Source organism: Salvia miltiorrhiza, chromosome 7, assembly GCF_028751815.1.
Source record: "Salvia miltiorrhiza cultivar Shanhuang (shh) chromosome 7, IMPLAD_Smil_shh, whole genome shotgun sequence".
NCBI lineage: Eukaryota > Viridiplantae > Streptophyta > Magnoliopsida > Lamiales > Lamiaceae > Salvia > Salvia miltiorrhiza.
Genome location: NC_080393.1, coordinates 27829329 through 27851985, shown reverse-complemented (window position 1 = coordinate 27851985; position 22657 = coordinate 27829329). Strand labels below are relative to the sequence as shown.

General features: G+C 35.4%; 1 protein-coding gene across 4 annotated transcripts; it reads left to right on the top strand.

Annotated features, from left to right (window-relative positions):
* The first annotated feature begins 7420 nt into the window (after positions 1-7420).
* Positions 7421-11605, top strand: LOC130995816 (transcription termination factor MTEF1, chloroplastic). 4 transcript variants are annotated; one of them, XM_057921256.1, is made up of 2 exons: positions 7421-8377; positions 9320-9781. In XM_057921256.1, the coding sequence occupies exon 1, from the start codon at positions 7520-7522 to the stop codon at positions 8369-8371; it is 852 nt and encodes a 283-aa protein (XP_057777239.1). In that variant the 5' UTR covers positions 7421-7519; the 3' UTR covers positions 8372-8377; positions 9320-9781. The 4 variants fall into 4 exon arrangements, with proteins under 4 accessions (XP_057777239.1, XP_057777240.1, XP_057777241.1 ...); XM_057921257.1 differs by having other exon boundaries at positions 7432-8377; positions 9363-9781; XM_057921258.1 differs by lacking the exon at positions 9320-9781 and adding an exon at positions 11294-11605 and having other exon boundaries at positions 7454-8377.
* Positions 11606-22657: the final 11052 nt, after the last annotated feature.

The following is a 22657-nucleotide window of genomic DNA, read 5'->3' as shown; positions in this document are numbered from 1 at the left end:
ATAAAAATAACTCAACTATGATTTTTTATTTTCATCATATATCATTTTAATTTCATTTTTCTTCGATTTTCTCTCTCTAACAAAGATTTTCTCTCACTAACTAAAATTATTCTCTCTAACTTATAAGCTCATTTATCCAAACATTTTGACAACTTATAAACTCTTAAAAAATTACATCTTATAAGCTCTTAAAACATCTTATAAGCTCTTTAAAATAAGCTTAGCCAAACACCCTATATCAAATTTTCAGTGAAAATCCACAGTGAGCCCCTTAAAAAGCGTTCCCCCATTTAAGAGCCACTTCTTCACATCAAGACTCTTTACTTTCGAGCTTCCTAATTTTATAGTATTTCATTTAATTTTAGTTTAAACGCATTTTTAAATTAAATTAAATATTAAATTTAACAACATAAATTTCATCAAAATTAAAATTTAATATTACATTAAAATAAAAATTAAAATCTACATTAGTTAAAAAAATAAAATTCACCATCATCGGCGACGGTGAATTGTTGCCACCATCTTTTGGTGAAATTTCAATTCGACTGGAGTCATTGTCGACGTTTCCATGCCCATGTGGATGGAGTTGGTGAGGTCCTGTTGCTTATACGACCAAAAAATTCATGATTTTAACCATGTTATCCTTGGCCACGATGACTCTTTCAAGTTTCTCGCCTTCCACCAACGACTCGGCCTTCTTCGTCCCTTTTCCTTAGTCTCTTTCACCTTCTTTTTGCCTATAGGCCTTGTTGTGATACTCGGCTCACTTGAAGTCGGATCGCTTCAATTTCTTGGCAGAGTAGATGTTGTCGCCGGATGACGCGAATCTTAGATACTCGCGTAGAATATACCAAGTGTGAGGATATTTGAACATAGACCAATGCTCAATTTGAAACATTTGTTGCGTCGCCATTGTGATTTGGTCGCCGCTCACGCCACTCCCCCAATTTGAACGACATTTCTCGAACACACCCTCCAAACTTTTATGTTCGGTTGGACTTGTTGAAAGTGTGGCATAATTTACTTCACGTCACGTGGAATTATGTTGGGAGACCGTTGCTCGTTGTACTTTGTCATGATTCCTCCCTAATAGACGAAAGCCTTTTGATTGGCTCTCTTCAAGGCTTTAAACTCGCACCAAAAGGTGCATATGAGCTTTGTCTCAGCTGGAGAGTAGCTGCCGCGTTTCTTGGTCGACGTCATCATCTTGAACAAAGTTTTTGTTCAAGTTTATTCCAACAATACCCATCAGAGTGAAGGCGTTTGATTTTTGAGAGAATGGCGAAAAAGCATAGCCGAAAGAATTTGGGTTTCCCGGTAGCGGCACTGATCACTAATTTCTTAGCAACAAATACCGCAACTAACACGGTGCAATTGTAGCAAATAATCAGTAACCGAGTATCGTATCCACATGGACTGACACAACAAAATAACTTTAGCTATCCCCTAAACAGACTATAACAGTAGACATGCAAACGATTATGAAGAAGGTTTAATTAAAACTAAACTTAAAAAGCAACAAATAAAATCACGTAGAAAAATCAAATATTAAAAACAACTGATCCTAGGGTAGTAAATTCATTAACTAAATCTACGCAATAAATCTATTAATCCTATGTACCAGTTTAATCCAGTTATGATGAGAGATCACTTAATTAATCAATTACTCTCGCTAGAGCAGCAACGATCGTAGATTAATAAATTCTCTATCTCCGTTAGGTCTCAAGAAGATCTACTAACTCCCAATAGCTCCTAAGAATAGCTCCCTATGATCCACCTATCTCCGCTAGGTCTCAAGGTTAAAATCATATCATACATCCCTGAATCCGCTAAACAGTTATCTCCGCTAGGTCTCAAACCGAATAGCTAAACATGCAAACTATTGATCAGATAATTCACAAGAAATCAAGCACCAGGAATTATGAATCATAAACTGGAAGGCACAAAGGTATTAACAAATAAATCACATAAATTCAATCAACTATTTACAAACCCTAGAATCAGCTAAAGGAAACTAGCTAGACATACTAAAATAAAACATAAACATAATTAAGAAGAAAGCAATAATAAAAACTGAATTAAATAAAAACTGAATGAAAACGATTGTAGCGATTTGAATCTTCAATCTTGATCCAAGCCTTGAAAACATAGAAAGCTAAAATATTCTAAAGCTATAAAACTGAAAATATGAATGTTTGGGTTCGGGGGGTCTCCGATATGGTATATATAGATAGGTCAAAAGATGACCTATTTATAGATTTCAGATTTCCTACGATCAACATGGAAGTTGCCATGCAAAGTAGAATTCTAAAGATAATAGAATCGTGTAAAATAAGGCAACTCTCCAGCTGGATGCGCGCTCCGGAAAATACTCCTACTCTTGCCGAATTCGCAGCTCTCGCCAGAGGAACGGATGATTTCTCTGACCTCACCAGAGAAATTGGTCGCCAGCGGAATGGTGATTTCTCTGCTCTGTCTTCGCCAGAGAAATGGTGATTTCTCTGACTTTTCACTTCCCTGACTATTGAGCGCTGGACTTTACTTCTCTGATGCTGGCGCTTCTCTGTAGAGGAATGGTGATTTCTCTGGCTTTGATTTCTCTGGCTTCTCGATTCCTCTGCTCTGACTATCGACTTCTCTGGCGATTGGTTTCTCTGCTCTGGTGAGTTGACTTCGCTGACTCCAGAGAAATGGTGATTTCTCTGACTCCAGAGAAATGGTGATTTCTCTGCTCTGGAGATGTCGGTTCCTCTGCTCTGGAGACCAGAACACCTAGAAAATGCCAAATTCATCCAAAATTCTCTAAAACTGCATTCTTCCATCTCGAAAGCCTAAATCTCCTGCAAAGCATAAAATACACCATAAACGCACCAATTTCCAGAAGATTATCTTAAAACACGCACAAACAAACCCTTAAAAATAGAGTAAATTAAGCATAAATCAGGCACTGAATTTTGTGGGTTGTTTTTCCACCAATTTTCCCTATCACGCTCCCTTTCTCATAAACGAAAAAATGAAGAAAAAAAAATGAAAAGAAGATGAATTGAAAATTAACAATAGGATGAAGAAGATGATGAAGAAAAGAATGGTGTAAATTGAATGGGAAGAATGGAGTATTTATAGAAGAAATTTAAGAATAAAGAAAGAAAAAAAGAGTACCAACTCTTTTACAAAAATGATTTTTGGGCCGAAGTGGACCATTGCTCCATGATTTTCAACTTCTTTTCCCTATTAGGTTGTGCCTTTCACGCGATTCCTCTCTCTTCCTCCGCACCGAGTATGCACTTGTGCTCCTTGCCTCGCGCCTCCCCACCCCGACATCGGTGCAAGGCTCGCGCGAGATGGGCGTGCATCAGCTCCGTGAGTCTTGTTGTGGATGCTCTAATGTAATGTACTTTTCTATTATATACTCATTCCATCCATGAAGATTGTATGTTTATTATTAGTTTCATTTGTCCATCAAAATTGTATGCTTTCCTTTTTCGAAAACTATCCCTTATATTTTAAACTTCATCACACTCAATATTTACAAAATAATCACCCATTATAATTTTACATTTTGATGGGCCCAATCACTAACCCAATAATTTAAACACAAACTAAATCATTTTAATTACCTAACCCACTAACTCAATACTTAACCTTAGGGCTGTAAAATCAGGTTGCTAGTATCGGGTATACCTTCACCCGCCCCGATACCCGCGCGGATATCGGATACCCGATACCCGCAAAATTAAAGATGAGGGTCGGGTGCGGGTATTATATCCTCAAAAATTTCGGGTAGAGGGTACCCGCATACCCACAAAAATTTACAATTAAATACTCTCTCCGTCCTACTTCAAATATCTCATTTTCTATTTTGGGTTGTCCCACTCCAAATGTCTCATTTTCTTTTTTGGCAATACACACTCTCTCTATACTTAATATTTAAATAATTTTCACCTACCCACTTTATCTATTTTATTCCCACTTTATCTATTTTATACACATTTCTTAATGATGAGGAGTAATATATGCAGAGCAGAGGAATGAGCTTGGGCAGAGGAATCGCTCAGGTCAGAGGGATCGCTGAGGTCAGAGGAATGCTCCACTCACGGATAGTCAATGGCAGAAACGACCACTTTACCCGGAAAGCGTCAGAGCAGAGGAATCATCTGTCCGCAGAGAAATCCAAAACTCCCTGATACACACGGTTCTCTATCTCTGAGCAGAGGAATGAGCGAAGGCAATCAAAATTACCATAGTACCCCTGACCACGCGGGGAACATGACTGCAAGGCTGAAATTACTGTTTTGCCCCTAAAGTGTATTCTATAAATATCCATGCACTTGTACCATGTATCTTTACGTGCTCTTTCTCAATACAACGGCGAACTTCTTTTTGTTCTTGACAATTCAATTCTACTCTACTCTCTTTCGATTCTCACGTTCAAATACTAGGTAAAATTCACAACCCGATCATGATTTCCCGGTTAAAACACTATCCACTCAATTGCGATTCTCTACTTAATCTCCGTGCCCAAAAGAAAGGAGACATTTGGAGCGGGACGGAGGGAGTAATTTTTAGGAAATATAGGAATTTAATTAACCCCTAGCCCTAAGTTCTAACTCGTCGTCTGTCTCTCCGCTCTCGAACATAAATTGACGCCGCTGCCTTATCACTTCTCACTTCGTCCGACCGCCACCTCTCCGATCTCCGGCCACCCGAGATTCGCCTCGCCCGTCCCCGTCTCTATCAGAAGTTGACGTCCGATTTGACGATTTCTTTTGTCGGTGCTCGGCGCTCGCCTATACTGTTCAACCAACGAGTTGCGCCGTCGCCACCGCCCACCGGCGTTGCCCGCCTCTTCCCATCTCCGGTCAAATTTAGGTATTTAGCTGATTATGATTTTGTAGTGACAATATTATTGATGGTGGGTACAGTCCAATTCGTGTTGTGACAATCAAATTTTGAATCAAAAACTGGTATTAATTGGTAGCTATATTGGTCGACATTCTAGACCACGATCAGCCACAATGTGTTCCCATTTACATACATATAGCACTAATATATCACTATGTTAATTATTTGGCCTTATTTATTGTATTTCACTTCTAGTTCAAAATAATCAACAAGGTTGCTTGGCAGTATATAAAAGGAAATATACAATAGTCAAAAAATAAACCAACGTCAAATTATGCATTTTTAATAGTCGATTGCTATCAATCCAGTCACTATTTGTAAGGGAAGAAAAAGAATAAAAATAAAAAGGGGTGAAATGAGCAGCGTTCAACTCCTTGAAAAGTGAAATCCATAAAAAGGGGAAAAGTCAAATGAAATGTGAATGAAGGCGTAGTCTTCAATATGATTTTAGTCTGCGCCTATCGAGTCTCGAGCCCCGTGTCGTCTTCTAACCACACTATATGCTTAATTTCATTCAACAAAATTTACTCCATCCGTCCATGAATTAATAGTTGACTAAAGTGATAAAGATAGTTGACTAGAGTGATAAAGGTGTTATGAGTGAGTCCACTAGTGATAAAGTATAATAAAATATATAATATAAAAATAATAAATGTGTTTTAAAATGGATCCATTAGTGACAAATGGTAGTAAATATAAGAAAAAAAGAAAAGTAAAAGTGTACAAAAAGTACAATAAGACATTAAATTGTGGACAAATTTTTAAAGGCAAATAGGGCATTAAATTGTGGACAGATGGAGTATATTGTTTCGATTTTCTAACCATTTCCTTTCTTTTAAAAATAATCTACAATTTGTTTTTTTTTTTTTTATAATTAAATGGAATTTCTAGCAATCAACTATATAACTACTAGGAATGTGTTCTTTTTTTTTTGATAAATTTGTTATGAAAAAAAGAGAGATAATAAAAATTTCTCTCTTTAAATGTCTCTTTTTTTCTTTCATTTTCTAAAAAGAAAGTTCACCATTTCTAATTTAGTTTTTTCACTCCAAAAAAATAATATTATCTCTTTTTTTGTGATAATATTATTCTTCCTCGAAGTAAAAATGATGAATGAGAAATAAATTTCTCTTTTGTAGAAAATGAAGAAAAAGAAAAAGGGGGGATTTGAAGAGATTCTTTTTTTGTTCTTAATTTTTCCATAATAAATTTATCAACCAAAAATCATGCACCTTAAAAATTAAATGATGTTACATATAATTAAATTTAAGGGAACCAAAATTAGAATATGGTTATATAGATTTTCAATGTGTATGATTACTATAAATCCCTTCATCGTTCCATTTCTTTTAGGATTGAAAATGCTACAATTCAACCTTTACATATCAAACTGACAATGAACCACAACTTAATTAGTAAGACCTTTTCCCTTCAATCAATAGATCGGAACTTCAACTTATCAAGTAGAAAAATGGAGAATCATTACGCTAATCCTGTTTTTAAGAAGAAGAAAAAAAAAAAATCCTTACGAATCAAACCGTATAGATTAAAAACTAGAATAAAGTTATACATGAATATAAGTATGTTCCCTTTTTTTTTTTGAAAAAAGAATATCAATAATGATGCGTATTTTTTGTTGGTGCTCTACACATAGGATGATCATTGAAGACGTTGGGTCGGCCCTGGTTTTATTCTTCAATCTCCAAAACAAAAAATTTACTCAAGATTAAAATCTAAATCATTTTATCTAAAAAACAAATACTTCATCCGTTCCACAAATCTTGACACGTATTCATTTTTGGGTCGTCCCACAAATCTTGACACATTTCCAAATAAGATAATAATTATTATCTTCTCTTTTCTACTTTATCTCTTTTATACTTTATGACATAACTTACAACTCCTTAATTCTCGTGCCGAAATCAAACTTATCAAGATTCGTGGGATGGAAGGAGTAAAAATCTAAATCATTTTGGAATGAGATTAACATGTAACTCGGTTATATACGAGCTTTCACATTTGCTTGATTACATACACAAGAAACACGAGGAAGAGCTTCATATTTCACTCCAAAGATCACCGTTTCTATATCTCCACAAGTTTCACAATACTATATGTATTAAAACATACAAAGAATCATATGCTTGTAACTTTTGAGACAAAATAATTAGAATGAGAATGAGAATGAGAATTTTATTAGAGCAAGCATTTGATTGAAGAATGAAAGTGAGAAAATATTATAGATGATTAAATAAAAATGTAAGAGCTTAAGTATTTCAATAGCAACTCAAATTCCAAAAATCAACAATCAGAAGTATTATCCCATCATTATAATTTCCAACTCAACAATTCAAAGCATGCCTTCTCGGCCCAAATGGATGTAGCCCACTTAATAGATTCATTAGGTTAGCCATCTTTTTCTTTCTTAAAAATTTATGGCACATTAAGCTTAGGCCCATTTCTCCCAAATAGATTGAATAAGATTTTAAATCCCACCCATTTGGGCCTTCCTCAAACAGATGTTACTTTTTTTTTTTTTTTTAAAGGAAAGGAAATTGTGTTTGTGTGTGAGGGCAAAAAGGAAATCTAGCTTATCGGCGAGCAATTTTGGGTGAAAATGATAATTAGACTGCAAATCCCGACCCCGCCAAAACCTGAAAATACCCAAATTAACCTCCTTCCCACCACCGCCGACTCCGGCTTCAAATTCCGGCAGAAGGTGCTTTACCTCCAATCCCTGAGAGTAAATCCGGCAAAAGCCCTCCATAAAAACCCTAATATCCGTTCTGCCCCTATTTCCACTCTCCTCTCGGTCACTCAATGCCTCTCATCGATGGGCGTCGAGCTCGCCGCGGCCGGCCGCATTCTCGACATGTATCCGGAGCTCCTCACCGCCGATGCTTACGAGGACATATACCCAATTCTCGATTTTCTCATCAACGTTGTCCGAATTCCGTTCCCCGATATCAGGAAGGCAATAATTCGGTGCCCTAGGCTCCTTGTTTCCGATCCGGATACCCAATTGAGACCCGCGTTTCAGTTCCTGACCGAATTGGGGTTTTCCGGGCCCCATAGATTAACCGCTCAGAACACGGTGTTGCTGGTTTCGAGCGTTGAGCTTACTTTGATTCCCAAGATAGAATTTTTGGTGGGGCTAGGGTTTGAGTATGATCAAGTGAGGAATATGGTGCTGAGGTCGCCGGGGCTGTTGACATTTAGTGTTGAGAATAATTACGTGCCGAAGGTGGAGTATTTCTTGAAGGAAATGAATGGGGATTTGGAGGAGATTAAGCGGTTCCCGCAGTATTTTTCATTTAGTTTGGAGAAGAAGATTAAGCCGCGCCATAGGCTTTTGATGGAGCATGGATTTTCTATGGCATTATCAGATATGTTGAAGGTTAGTGATGGTGAGTTCAATGCGCGCTTGATTGAGAGGCGACTGCGGATGCTGGACTCGAGATCATCCTAGCTTTATGTAAGTTGCTGCTTTTTTACATTTGTATATGATTGTGTAATTGGAATGCTTGTAGATGGAGATGTAAATTCTAGCTTATTTTTGTAATGGGCATGCAGAGTTTTTGCCATGCGCTGACTTCACAATTACAGAGAGTTTTGACTTTACAGTTAAATTTTGTTAACATACTAATGCAACAAGTGTGAAAAGTTGAAAGAGTATTTGATATAGGATTGTGCCAATTTGATGGTAGCGACTCCTCTCTTGGTGGTATAGTTTGTATACACCATAGCTTGGGATGATGAAGCTGTAGATTGCAGTCTTACCAAATGAAAATGCACATTGTAATTTATCTTTAGCTTGGTTTTCTATTCCTTATTATCTCGTAGGCTTAACCCTAGCTATATAAGCTGACTCATTGCCAAAAGAAATCTCATCTATCCTGCAAATCTAAACTTCTGTATCACCAAGCTCAAAACAAGTGTGGGCACATGTTGTTAATTAACTTGCAGCATGAATTCACTATAACTTTGTGAGTTACAATACGATAGATTAAGAATACCTCTTAATCGACTGAAAACAATTCAATAGGAAAGAATCCCTTCTAAACTATTGAAAAGCAAAGACACAAAAGTCACTAGACTATATAGTGAGTAAAGAGGACTTGTAAACGCCCACAACACTCTAACAACCTATCAGACTCTACAAACCAAAAGTATCCCACTCTGAGACCATATCCAATGGGAGTTTTAAATTAGTGCTCAGGGCTTTTTTGAAGCTTCCAATCTCTCCAACCCTGCTGCACTTTTCTGCTCTAAAATGGAGATTGTTACAGTATTGCGCTATTTTTTTTTCTTTTTTCTCTTTTATGCATTATTATTATTGTTATTTTGCATTAATTACAATAGATTTCTTCTATTAATCAAAAGTAGACTAATTAAAAGTATCTTTTTGGAGTATTAGGCTCGAGATGAAACTGAAATTTTGCGCTATTTTGGTGTTAAAGCTATTGTATAATAGCACTGAGCGCTGCAGATGCCCTAAGTTTACTGGACTCTGAATGTTGGAAAGAATGGTGAATCAACAAGCTCAGAATCAAACGCTGCATCTAGCAGTGGACTTTTTCTCTCTATGAATTGGTACTGAATGAAGTGCAAACACCCTCTATTTATAGACGTCTGAAAACCTTGATAACCAAGCTTCTTCAGCATGTAGGAGTCGACCTCTAACCACTTCAGATGAGGTAGTTATGGCTTCCTAAATCTTAGGTCTTCAAGTAACAAACTTGGTTGATAAGGTCAACCTTTTTCCTCTATCTCCATTTTTCTTATCCTTTTGAAACTGTCCACCATTTAAATATGCAGACTTAAAATCTGTAACCTATGATTACAAATTACAATATACCATATATAGACTATATCTAAATATAATGTAGTGCTAAAATTTGTACTAGCACCAAGCCTTGGCTCTAATGAATCGAAGTTCTTTAGTGTGGTAAACTTCAGGTGATTGCAAAATAGAGGGACTTGATGTAGATCAACTCAAAACTTCTGGAAATTCTTTAATAACCGTGAGTCTACTCGACTTCCTTTTTATCCCATTCCACATGCTCTCTTTTCTTGTGGCAATAGGTTCAAATCCCTCTTCATTTTATAAATGAAGAATAATGAGGATATATCAAGGGATGTTGCCTGTGGTATCTAAGAAATACGAAAACTCAACTGTAATGGTCCAATTACTCTTGAGGTTTAAAAGCTCATAAAAATGTGGACTGAAGTTCAACTCGGTGTCTAAATCAGTAGTTTGTCTTAAGGCAACGGATGAACTTGTTAAAATTCTAAATAAATTTAGAAATTATTTCACCGCCCAAAAGTATAATTTAGTTGCTAATACTCAAATTTGATCTGTCTTGATGTTTGTTCTATGATGCAACAAGAAGAATATGTGCTCAACTATGTCATGGAATCATCTACTAATAAATTCTGAAGTTAAGATAGTATTGAATATTTTGCTATTTTGATTCATATTCCATGGTAGACTTGGTGCAAAGGATTTCTTGGATGTTGGTTTTAAGCTTCGGATGACTAAAAGCACCATTGCAGCTCGACATTCCTCTTTCCCTCTTTCAATTCATTCAGCTAAGCCCCCTATAAGCTGTGAAATTGCCTAGTCAATACTATAATTGGCATCTTTCACAATTCTGTTGGAAAAGTATTTTTTCCCCATATATAATATTATAGTACATGTATTAACAGCTCCATAAATTTTTGCAAGTGTGATGTGTTCGAAAATAAGGTCATATAACAGAATGCAGAAAGCTATATTGCAATAAAAGAGACAGGCTTTTTACCTGCACAAGATGTTTAATCACTTCTGCTGCATGACTCAGATTTTCAGTTACTGTGGGCATTGTGCCAAACCTCTCCTCTCTCTGAAAGTCTGGTAACTCAGAAGATTGATAATTGATCTCATTGAAATTCAACACATATTATATTATTCATTATTGAATATACTAGTAAATGGGATTCAGCCATGGTAAGTTGTTGATTTTACTCCCTCCCTCCCCTCCATCTCATGACCAATGTTTACTTTCCTTTTTGGATTGTCTAATAAAGTGTCTCCTTTTTAAAAATGAAAAGTGGGTTCCATTACTTTTTTATCTTTTTACTCTTTAATCATCCTTGTTTTGGGAGGGAGTGAGTATGTTGATGGTCTCAATAAGTGAAGCACAGAATAGAAATAATAATGAGTTCTCACAGCTTCAATAATAAGAGCTTAGGTTGAGTGTTGCAGTTTTGTTACCAGCCTGTCATCCAACTGCTGCAGACTAATATCTCCTCAGATAATCTTTCCAGCTTTTTTTGTAAATTTTGTTGCTGAGATCATCGGATATTTATTGTTATGATCTTTTGGTTTTTCTTTTTGTATATGAATTAGGATAACCAAGAAGTTTGGAATTAAATTGAGAGGAGAAGCCAAAATTGTCCTTCAATATAGACCTGGAATAAGGGCACATTGATTAAAGAAGCTGCTGACATCAAAACTCAGTGTATCATTTAGTCTCTCTCTCTCTCTCTCCACAAGTTCAGTCAAAGGTGATAGATATTTGGTGATAAATGAATGGGAGGATAGGTGATAGGTAAGACAGTAGAGTAGTAGGGTTTCTGTGATTTGTGTGTACAGAATGCTTAAATGGGAATGCTTAAAATCTGCCCCTCCAATGCCAACAGAGGACAAACCCTTCACTAACTCTGCCAGGTTTAAGATACGATATTATCCTCATCAATGCCTACACATGATTAATTCACATAATTCCCTTTTGGCAATATCATTAATCTCGATCTGCATCTCTCTCTCTCTCTCTCTCTCACACACACACACACACACACACACACAATGGCACAATTTCTCATATTTTGTAAATTTATCTTCAAAAAATGAGATAAAAAAAGTTAGGAAAATCTAATCACATTTTAGCGATTTCTACCTTTTTAATCCCATGTTATCTAGGGTGGATAATATGAAAAAAAATACTATCACATCAATATTCTATAATAATATAGTCATAAACTACAGTGAAAATGAGAGAAAAAAGGTTGTTCGGTTTTTTTTTTTCCATCCTACTTGAGAAAAATTATTCTAACTACAAAATATGTGAAAATTATGAAAATATACATATTTTTCACCCTAGGATTCTGCAGTCGTGTGATCAAGCTGTTGGAACTTTGGATGTGAAAGTGCTTAATAAAATCATTATTAAATATAGTGATTTTAGCAAATTAAATTATGAACTATTTTAAAATTGTAATTTTATAATATGACTTTTGAAGAGTGACGAATTAAATCACCACTTTTTCAATTTTTGCAATTCTGTTTCTCCATTTTTTTTTTCGGTCGTTGGAGTACTGGGCTTAAGCTTACGTGGATTAGTAAAGACAACATCGTTTTTGTGAGGCCTAAACGATGTCCTTTCGTTTCAATTATTTTTTTTTTCTAAATTATAAAGGGATTGTATCTTCTATTTGCACCATAATTTTCAATATTCAACAATTTTATTTTAAACAACACCGTAACATGAATATTATGGTGATTTAATTCACCGCACTTCAAAATTCACATTAAAATTGCAATTTCGAAACAGTTCGTGATTTTATTTGCCAAAACCCCTATTAAATAGTATGATGTTCCATTTGAATTTAATGAAAATAAATTGTAGATACGAAATCTATGTTTTGAGTAGATAAATTTATTGTAGTTACTTTTTCTAGTTTGATTTCAGATGAATGAATAATTAATACACAACGATTACTACTTGAAAAACGTGGCGGGTTTGAGTGTGTGTCAAATGCATGTCTGCATATATGGATCAACCATAGACATGTGGCTTACATGCCACAAGATGGTGGTTAAAGATGGTTAAGGTCTGAACTTCTTCGCGAAAAATCAAGCTTAAAACGAATATAATAACATCTTAGCGTTGATGCATAACTCACCCCTCATCGGCCACTCCACCAATTTAAATAAATGAGAGACTCTACGAGTTTATTGATTTCAAGAAGGTTGCGGGTTGGGGCTGAGGATTTAGCCCTAGTTCTTGGCGCTTAAATAACTGTCACTCCTTGTGACGTCACTAATAATGATGAGGGTGTGTCAGCTTTATTTGAAATTTATTTATGTTTTTCCAATTTTTGAGAGAGGACTCTTTAAATCCGTAAAAATATGAACCACTCATTGAACTTTTGCCTACATGGCTAAATATGATCCTTTCATTTCAATGGTTTTTATTACAACGTTGAACCCTAGTTAAAACTGTCTTTCCATGTTCATTTATTTTATTCCTTAGAGGTGACTTGATTACCAAGGACTTTTCCTATTTTTCCTCCTTCAATCGAAAACTTCATTTCTAAATAGTGCATGAAAACAACAGCCCTAAATGTATTAAGTGATAGTCTCTTAAGAATGATGTTATATGAAAGTTTAGGCAAGTCTATGATTAAAAACTGCAAGTCTTGCAAGCACCTAAGCTTCCTAATGTTATTGGTAGTTCAATAGTGCCTATAGGGGTAAAAGACTCTCCCGAGAATCCATACAGTGGGGCGGTCGATGGTTTGATGGTGGCATCAATGTTCACAAGCATTCAAACATTTTCAATAGAGGATATTGATTGAACTACCCTCGTCCACAAATATACGATGAATGAAACAAATCGTTACATCAATGGTGAAAACCAACACGTCATTGTAAGGATACATCAAAGGTCTTGCGTCCGTAGGCCCGGAGAAAATTGTTGGATCCTCGGTTGCGGTAAATATAGCCATGACTTGGCTCGGGTGAGAGCTAGAATGTGCCACCCTGATAATTTGTTTCTTGGCTCAGTTAGATGGTGGAATTCCATCTTCACCCACTATCATGTGCACAACCCGCTTTGGTACCTGCAATGGGCTAGGGAGACGTCTTTCACGCCTTTCATTTCTTGGCTCAAAAGCAGCTCTGTGGTCTCGATCTTGATCCTTGTCACACTGTTCATGTTTAATAAATCAGTCAAGATGATCATTTCATATCAAAATTTCCAACTAATTTTTCAAATGCCCACAACGATGTGTAGGATGACCATAAAAATATGATATTCACACAAGAAATTGTTGGTTTTTAGCCAGGGCGCACCTTCAACATAAGTATGTGGTGCTTTGAACCATGCTTCGTGCTTGAGCTTGTGAAATATCCTATCTTATCGTCGATTCAAGGGAGTAAAGTTGGCGAAGCGGGTAACTTCATTCATCACCCGATGGTCATGGTATTCAGGACATGAGGTTGTGGCCTAAGATGAAGCAAACCTTGAAAATGTGCATTTTCAATATAACACCCTTCATATTGTTTAGCCCTAACTTCTGCCTGGTCTGTTACTTTCGTTCTCAGCTTTTCTTGCAGTCCTGGCCTCTTCCAACTGGATATACCCATTATATTGTCAAAGTTTCGTAGGGATACAATTTGTAATGCAATTAAAAAGGGTCCCGATTTGAAGCCCCATACGAAATCATATCCTCGAATCTGAGATTCCGCCTCAAGCACTTCCAAAGAAGCCATGTTAAATTTACAACATATTATCTTAATATCTATATTTGTTCATGGCGAATATCCATGAATAGATTATAAAGATCCTTAAATGAATATATTGAACCCGGCTCGAGTTTTTGGAACCATTGTTGTGCCAACCCTAATAGAGTAGTAGAGAAAATTCTGCATTTGATGCCCTCGGTGTACTGGTGTAATATTACTAATCCCTCAAAACGAGCCATGTGTACTTTTTTCCATCAAATGGGCACAAACCTCCCATGTATCTAAGCATCATCACAAGATGACCACCCAAAATGAGATCAACATCATCATGGGGGAAGAAAACTGCTCTTTCTTCTGACGATCAGACTGAAGGTAGAAAAGACACCAGAGCTACAATCTCTAAATACAAAGGAAAGCAAAAGAGGAAGATTACTCTCACATCCCCAAGAAAAAGCAAGAAGATGAAGAAAATTCATGAGCTAGATGAATCGTCGGATGAGCATCACAACAAATTGCCTCTGCGACAACTATCCACAAGGATACCTCCTACTTAGATTGAAGCCTCTAATCAGTCTCATAAGCAAGCTGTGTCACCTACTATGTCTCAAGGTTCTACCAGCTCACCATCTTCTTGAAAATAAAAGAAATCCTCTTCATCGCATGATGGCTCATCATTTGGAAATAAAGACGATGATAAAAAATCTTCTCCTTGATCTATCTCATCCATCCTACCTGAAACTGATTAGCAAGCTGATTTTCAATGCGAGGATGAACTGAAACGTACCTCGCCAGCATCACAAGACACTCTGTCGTCTCCAAAATAAATTGATGGTCAAACTGCATCAAAGTCGAAAATAATGTTATTTTTGAAGCCCATCTTGTATTAGACACACAACTCTCGATACTTATTCAACATCAGGTTAAGCTCAAGACCAAGCGGTCTCTCCAAGACAAATATCATGGTATTGAAAGGCATCCAGAGGTGCTGGATAAAACCTTCCGACTTTAGAAGCATTTGCAACTTCACGCTTTGGACCTATTTCTACATAAAAAGCTAGTCAAGTTGTATTCTGCCGCAGCATTGCTCTCTAGTGAACAAGGATTAATGTCCAAGCTCAACTTTACCAACTTGTATGAGGTCTTCATCGCTCAGGATAACATTATTTGTCTCATGCTTAAGAAAGTTGATCGGGCAACCGAAGGAAGTACCTCTGCTGCTCTCCATCTTCAATGGATGCCTCACTCTTTCAACGAAGTGATCCCAATCATCTCTTATGCCTATTCAACTACTGAAGCTCATGAGCTCCTCACAGTTGAGCAATCGAAGCTCACTGATGCCCCCTCATCAGCAAAGGATCTGCTCACTGTTCCTTCTGATGATGCTACTCTCTTCTAGCAGGAAGTCAAAGACACCAACAAAGTCATGGTTCTTTATGACGCTTCATCCTCAGCAAGCTTCAAAAATCCGACTTTGCTCCATCAACTCACAGAGGATCTCATGACATGGAAACAACTATTTTCATTTCATCTGCATGAGTGATCACTAATTTATTAGCAACAAAATACCACAACTAACACAGTGTAATTGAAGTATAAACAACAACTAAGTATTGTATCCTAGGGACTGATAGACGAAAACACTATGAATAATCCTAATAAATAGTACTATTGTAGTATCCAGTCAAACAGAAATAAGGTAGAGCATAAAAACTTGACTCAAAACATAATAAATAAAGTCAAGAAAATAAACCAAATAATCTTCTCTTACGAAAAACTATGAAATTTGATTAATAAATTCCCTATCACATTCAAGTCTCAAGAAAATAAATTAACTCCCGGAAGTACACAAAGAATAGATTCATATAGTTTACTTATCACATTTAAGTCTCAATGTAAAACTATATCATGTATACCTGAATCAGCTGAACAATTATCACATTCAGGTCTCAAACTGAATAACTAGAAATGAAAATTATTAATCAAGTAATTGACAATAAATCATACATAAGAAATCATGACTCACAAGTTGGAGAACAAATTGATATCAATAAATCAAACACATAAATTCAATCAACTACATACAAACCATAGAATCAGAAAAGAAAACTAACCAGACATAAATAAATAAATAAATAAATAAATAAATAAGATAACTAAAAAGAAAGTAATTAATAAATAGAATTGATAAAACCCGAAACGAATTCAGGATGAAAAGCTGAAATCTTGAATCTTGCAAAAAAATAAATCTAATCTATGAAAGCAATAAATTATAAAGCTAGAAACTAAAAAATGTGAAAAGAGAGAGAAGAGAGGGGTAGAGAGGTGTCTAATAGGTTAAAAAAAGAACATATATATAGGCATAAGAGAAAAACATAATACATAACTCAAAAATATTGATAAAATCCCGAAAAATCGCAAAATCCTGTTGGCCACTATTCACTGTGCGCGACTTTCTTGTTTAGGCCATATCTCTCGCGTTCAAACTCCGATGCGATTTGTTTGCGTCCACGAACTCGTATTGAGATGATCTACAACTTTCATTAAGATCATATTTCTAAATTTAACTTCAAAATTTATGTATATTTCATTAAAGTATGGGAAAATATCACATTTCACAAGATAAAACAATTTAAGCACAAAACAATCATCAATCACTCAATTCCCTATAAAATCGACATTATAAGAACATTAAAACCATGAAAAAAATGAGTGTTATCATTGAGCTTCATAGCAAGTACAAGAATATGTACATTCAAAATGCCTTCAACACCGGTGACATTGAACAAATCTAGAAAATCCTTTGTTCGCTGAATAAGCACACCATGATTGATTTTCATCGGGCCACCAAAGACATATAAGAAGCGTCTGCAGAACAAATCAATCAGAAAATATGGACTCTGCAAGATCATCTAGATACAAAGGATGCTAAGTTCAAAACTCAACTAGAACAAACATGGCGGGAAGCTTTCTCCGCCTCAAACAATGCTCAATACCAATAGATGTAAACTACCATTGCCAGTTCCAAAGAATGAACTTCGTCAATATCTGATTCATCAAATGAGAGTTGTTGAATCTACCTATTGGATCAAGTGGATAACAAGATCAAAGCAGCCACCAGCGATATGAAAAACACATAGATTCACCTTGACAGAATGCTACAGGACATCCACCAATACATCGTTCAGACTAGCAAACAAAATGACGATATCAACGCCAACATGCATGGAATACTACAAAGGATAGCTATTGCTGACGAAGATCGTGATAATCTTCGCGCTCTCCTTGCTGCCCTCCAAGAGCTCATCACCACTGATGATGCCAAAAAAGAGAAGGAAGATCAAGAAGAAAAGGGAAAAGAAAAGTGGGACCCTCCGATGTTGCACAAGGCTTCCAACAACTGGTCATTCAATCAAGAAGAATGACAAGATCGCAAATGGAAACTCATCAAAGATGAATTATGTATCTGGTACTACCATTGGATGGGTCTGCCCGTGAAATTTGCAGTTGAAGGGTTTCGACAATTTTTGAGCTGTCATACAGATATCGACAACATTGACAGAATTCTTGATGTTTCAAGAGACAATCAAAGAGAAATCTCTCATCCGACGAGAATGATATTTAAACCTCATTTTGATAACAAGACCAAGATGATCAACATTAACTACATTGAATCATGCACAGTGACAACTACCAAGGTGAAAAGAATTCTTCCAGCAATCCACCCAGATGAATTTGAAGCTCTTTGAAAAGAATCTACGATCTCTTTGAAAAAAATGAGACAAAATGAAGAATGGAGAAGTGAACTCGTTGAAGGATGAAAGACTTGGAAAGACTGCAGAATTGAAAGGAGTGTAATAGATTACTAAGTGAATGTTCCAAAACTCTTAGCTATAGATCTGTTTGTGTTTCAAAATTCATCTTGAACAACCTGATGACAAACCCTCATTGTCCAGGATCTGCACCCTGAACTGCTTTGAACTAACCTTTCAGGACATATTCTTTAAAGCATTCCTCTACAGGAGCGGGAAGAACTTCATCTAAATTGAGTTGATCAAGACTCACGAGAAGCTCACTTATTATTTTTCAGTCTAAGCCTTATCCATTCACTTCAAGCTTATGTGTTAAACTGTTTAGATTCATTTTGATTTAAAATTGAGATATGCCTACTATGTTCCTCATGTTCATTAATGTTCTATCTCGGTAGGTTTGGCATCATCAAAAAGGGAAAAATTGTTAAGAAAATTCAGAAGACGTTTTGAATTATACCAAAATATATATGCCATATACATGTTCTTGCTTGATATAGTTAACACATTTCAGTTTGCAGGTAAGTATGCTTATGATGATTCAATCTGACAGACTAAAAAGGTTATGTGCTCAACTAATTAGCAAACTGATTTCCACGTAGACCGACTTAGTATATTAGCTTGATGGATGTCACATTTTCCCAGAGTAGACCAAAGCATTTAAGTGGAAGATACGTTATTTAATAAAAGATCCCACATTTTCAGAAGAAATGACAAAAAGGTACGACAAACAGTGTTTCACATCTACATCGCCTTTGTATGGATGAATATATTGCTAGAAACGTCTTCTCGAGAAAACTCAATGGAATTATTTTCAACGCCATCTACTACTCTTTTGAAGAAGTTCTCCTCCAACGGAAAAATAAGGGCTAATTTTTTATACTTACGTAATGTAAGTGTATATCTGCTCACCAATTAAGAATATGAGATTTGAAGGTAAGACATTTAACTGTTTTACTCCAATCTTCCTTCTAAGTGCATGCAATTATTAATTACACATTTATGATTTATGTCTGTCTGTCACGGGTGTCTCATATTTAAATGACATAAAAGGAATTAATCTATTTGTAGGTGATCAGTATTAAGAAGATAATCAGGGCCGGCCCTCAGGGCGGGCGGGCATGGGCGATGGCCCAGGGCCCCAAAAAATTGAGGGCCTAATTTTTTAATATATCCCATTAATTATAGGCTTTATGTGTACTAAAAAATTTAGATAACCTAATTTATTGTCAAAAATTCAAAGTTCAATTTAAAATCAATTTCAAATTAATTTGATGATAATTTTGTAACATAATTTTGAGGGCCCAAAATTTTAAATATATCTCATTAATTATAGACTTTATATATACTAAAAAATATTGGGCAATATAACTTATTGTCAAATTTATATTATATTAAAACTTCAAAGTTCAAATCGAAATATAAAATTATGCTGACAATGCTAGTTATTGACATATTGTCTTCTCAATTTTAAAATCGTTGAAAACGCATTTGAGATCGTTAATGTCCCTAGAGAGATTGAATGATTTGACAATATTTATATATATAAGCTCAACCACTTTAAAAAATAGTAAGTTATGTTTTCCTATCAAAAATCACCTTACTATTTTTGGAAATAATTTTTCGTTTCTATTTTTTTATCAATTTCGTCTACACTAGATAATAATAATAATAATAATAATAATAATAATAATAATAATAATAATAATAATAATAATAATAATAATAATAATAATAATACAAAAACGTAATAAAAATTTAATAAATGTAAACCATATTCGAAATTCTATTTTAAAGATATATATATATATATATATATATATAAAATTATTTATCTACAAATTTATATTTTAAGCTAAAGAGTTATAAAATGAACAAATATAAGTTTAATCTTTGTAATTGCATTAAATTGTTATAATAAAAAATATAAATATAAAAATATTAATATATAGTAAAAATATGAAAAAACAAAATAAAATAAACAAATTTTAAAATTTTATGATCCTTAATCATGACAAATTTTAAATTTCATCTTTGCTAGGTTGTATTTGTTAATTTTATCAAAATATAAATTTTAAAATTAAACTATATATTCATTATATATATATATATATATATATATATATATATATATCTATCTATCTATCTATAGAGAATTAGGATATAATAAAGAATAGAGATTAGTGCTTGCCGTTAGATCTTGATAATTAAGCGGACAGGATTAAAACCGAATATTCAATAAAAAATGTGATTAATTATTATTAGAATAAATCTTGAAGAATCTCGCTCTTCCAATTTTCACGCCTCCACATTCATTCCTTATTTTGTAGATTATTAGAGTTTTCATAATTACAAACTTTATTCCTGCAAATCAAAGATTCCCGTCGAAGTATATGCACCTATAGATTAATTTATTTTACTTTTTTTAGGAAGATTAATTTATTTTACTGTTGATACGAATATTCAATATTATATACCTACGTATTCTAAATATATTTAACACTGTTCATTTTAGTTACTGATGCATCATGCATGTTTATTTGATGAAAATATAAGATTTATAATACACCGAATATATATCACAAATAAAACAAAAAAATAAATAAAGGTACACCTAACAAAAATTTAAAAAATATAATGACATGAATACGTAATATATATTAAAAAAAATTGAAAAAACTATACTGCTATACAATAATATGTAAAACATGTAATACAATGATATTCGAAAACAATTGAATAACTATTCGTAATAATGACATCGATATTCGTTATAAATAATGTTGAATGATATTTAATTGATCGAAAATAATTCATACTATAATTGCAGCGACGGTCATGGGAATGGAAGCTAATAGCGCGCCCGATCCGGATGGTTTCTCGGGTATTTTTTACCGACATTGTTGGAACATTGTTAAGCTTGATATCATTAGAGCAGTTCGGGGGTTCTTCCTGAACTCTTATCTTCCCCATGGATGCAATGCCAACACCTTGGTTTTAATCCCTAAAACCGACATGATCTCCTCGGTCGCGGATCTCAGGCCGATAATTTTATCGAATTTCTTTTTCAAGATCATCTCCAAAATCTTGGCGGTCAGATTAAATAAAGTTGCTGCGGCCACGGTCTCTCAAAATCAGTTCGGGTTTATTAGCGGGCGCTCCATTCATGACTGTATAATGCTTGGTTCTGAGGGGTTCAATTGTATGGACCGCACCAACCATGGCTCTAATATGGCCTGCAAAATCGACATCAAGAAAGCCTTCGACACGATGAGCTGGGATTTCATCTTCAAGGTCTTTAAAGTTATGGGATTTCAGGAGAAGTTCATATCTTGGATCTCCCTAATTTTTCATTCCGCCAGGATCTCCATTCTCTACAACGGTAGGCTCAGCGGCTATTTTCCCTGCACTCGTGGGGTCCGGCAACGGGATCCGCTTTCTCCCATTATTTTTGGCATTGCTGAGGATGTGCTCAGTCGGTTAATCATTAACTGCGTTAACTCAAGACATCTCATTCCTATGAGCTTCAGTAGGAGCATGAATTTTCCTACACATTTGCTTTATGCTGATGATGTGTTGCTTTTTTGTAAAGCTTTGCGCCGCAATGCAAAAAAGATTAAACATATTCTTGAGTACTATGAATCGATTTCCGGCCAGGTTTGCAGTTTGGAAAAGTCGCGGATTTACTTCTCGAAGGGTGTTACCACTCCAATGAAAAGAGGCATAAGTCAAGCTTTGGGTTTCACGCAGGGTGGAGATAGGGTGAATTACTTAGGTTCTCCTCTTTTTGTTGGAAGACCAAAGACGTCCCATTTGATTGGCATCAAGGATCGCATTGTGCAGAAGTTCTCTAGATGGGCGGGTCTTAATCTTTCTATGGCTGGTCGTCTCTGTCTTGTGAATTCGGTTATTCAGAGTTCCATCATTCACACTATGATGGTCTTCCGTTGGCCAAAGTCGCTTCTTTATGATTTGGATCGCAGCTGCAGAAATTTTATCTGGACGGGGAAAACGGATTTAAAGCCTTCGTGCGCTGTTAAATGGAGTAGATGTTGCGCTATTAAAGAAGATGGAGGCCTTGGAATTCGCTCTTTTACTATAATGAATAAAAGTTATCTTATGCGGATGGCGTGAAAGCTCATTAAAGGGGAGGAATTCCCACACCGGTTGATGAGGTCGAGATATCTTGATAAGTTTGGTCACGCCAAAAAACATGTGGCTAATTCTTCGGTTTGGGTTGGCTTGAAACATGAGGTGGACGGTCTGGTGAATCTTTCTTTTGCGGAGATTGGAGACGGCATCAATACTTTATTTTGGACGGATGATTGGTTGGGCTATAGGCTGTGCGATCGGCTTTCGGTTCCTTCATACCTTCATGGGCTGCTCACGCATTCGGTGGCAGATTACTACTTCGATGATTGTTGGCATTTTTCTGAAA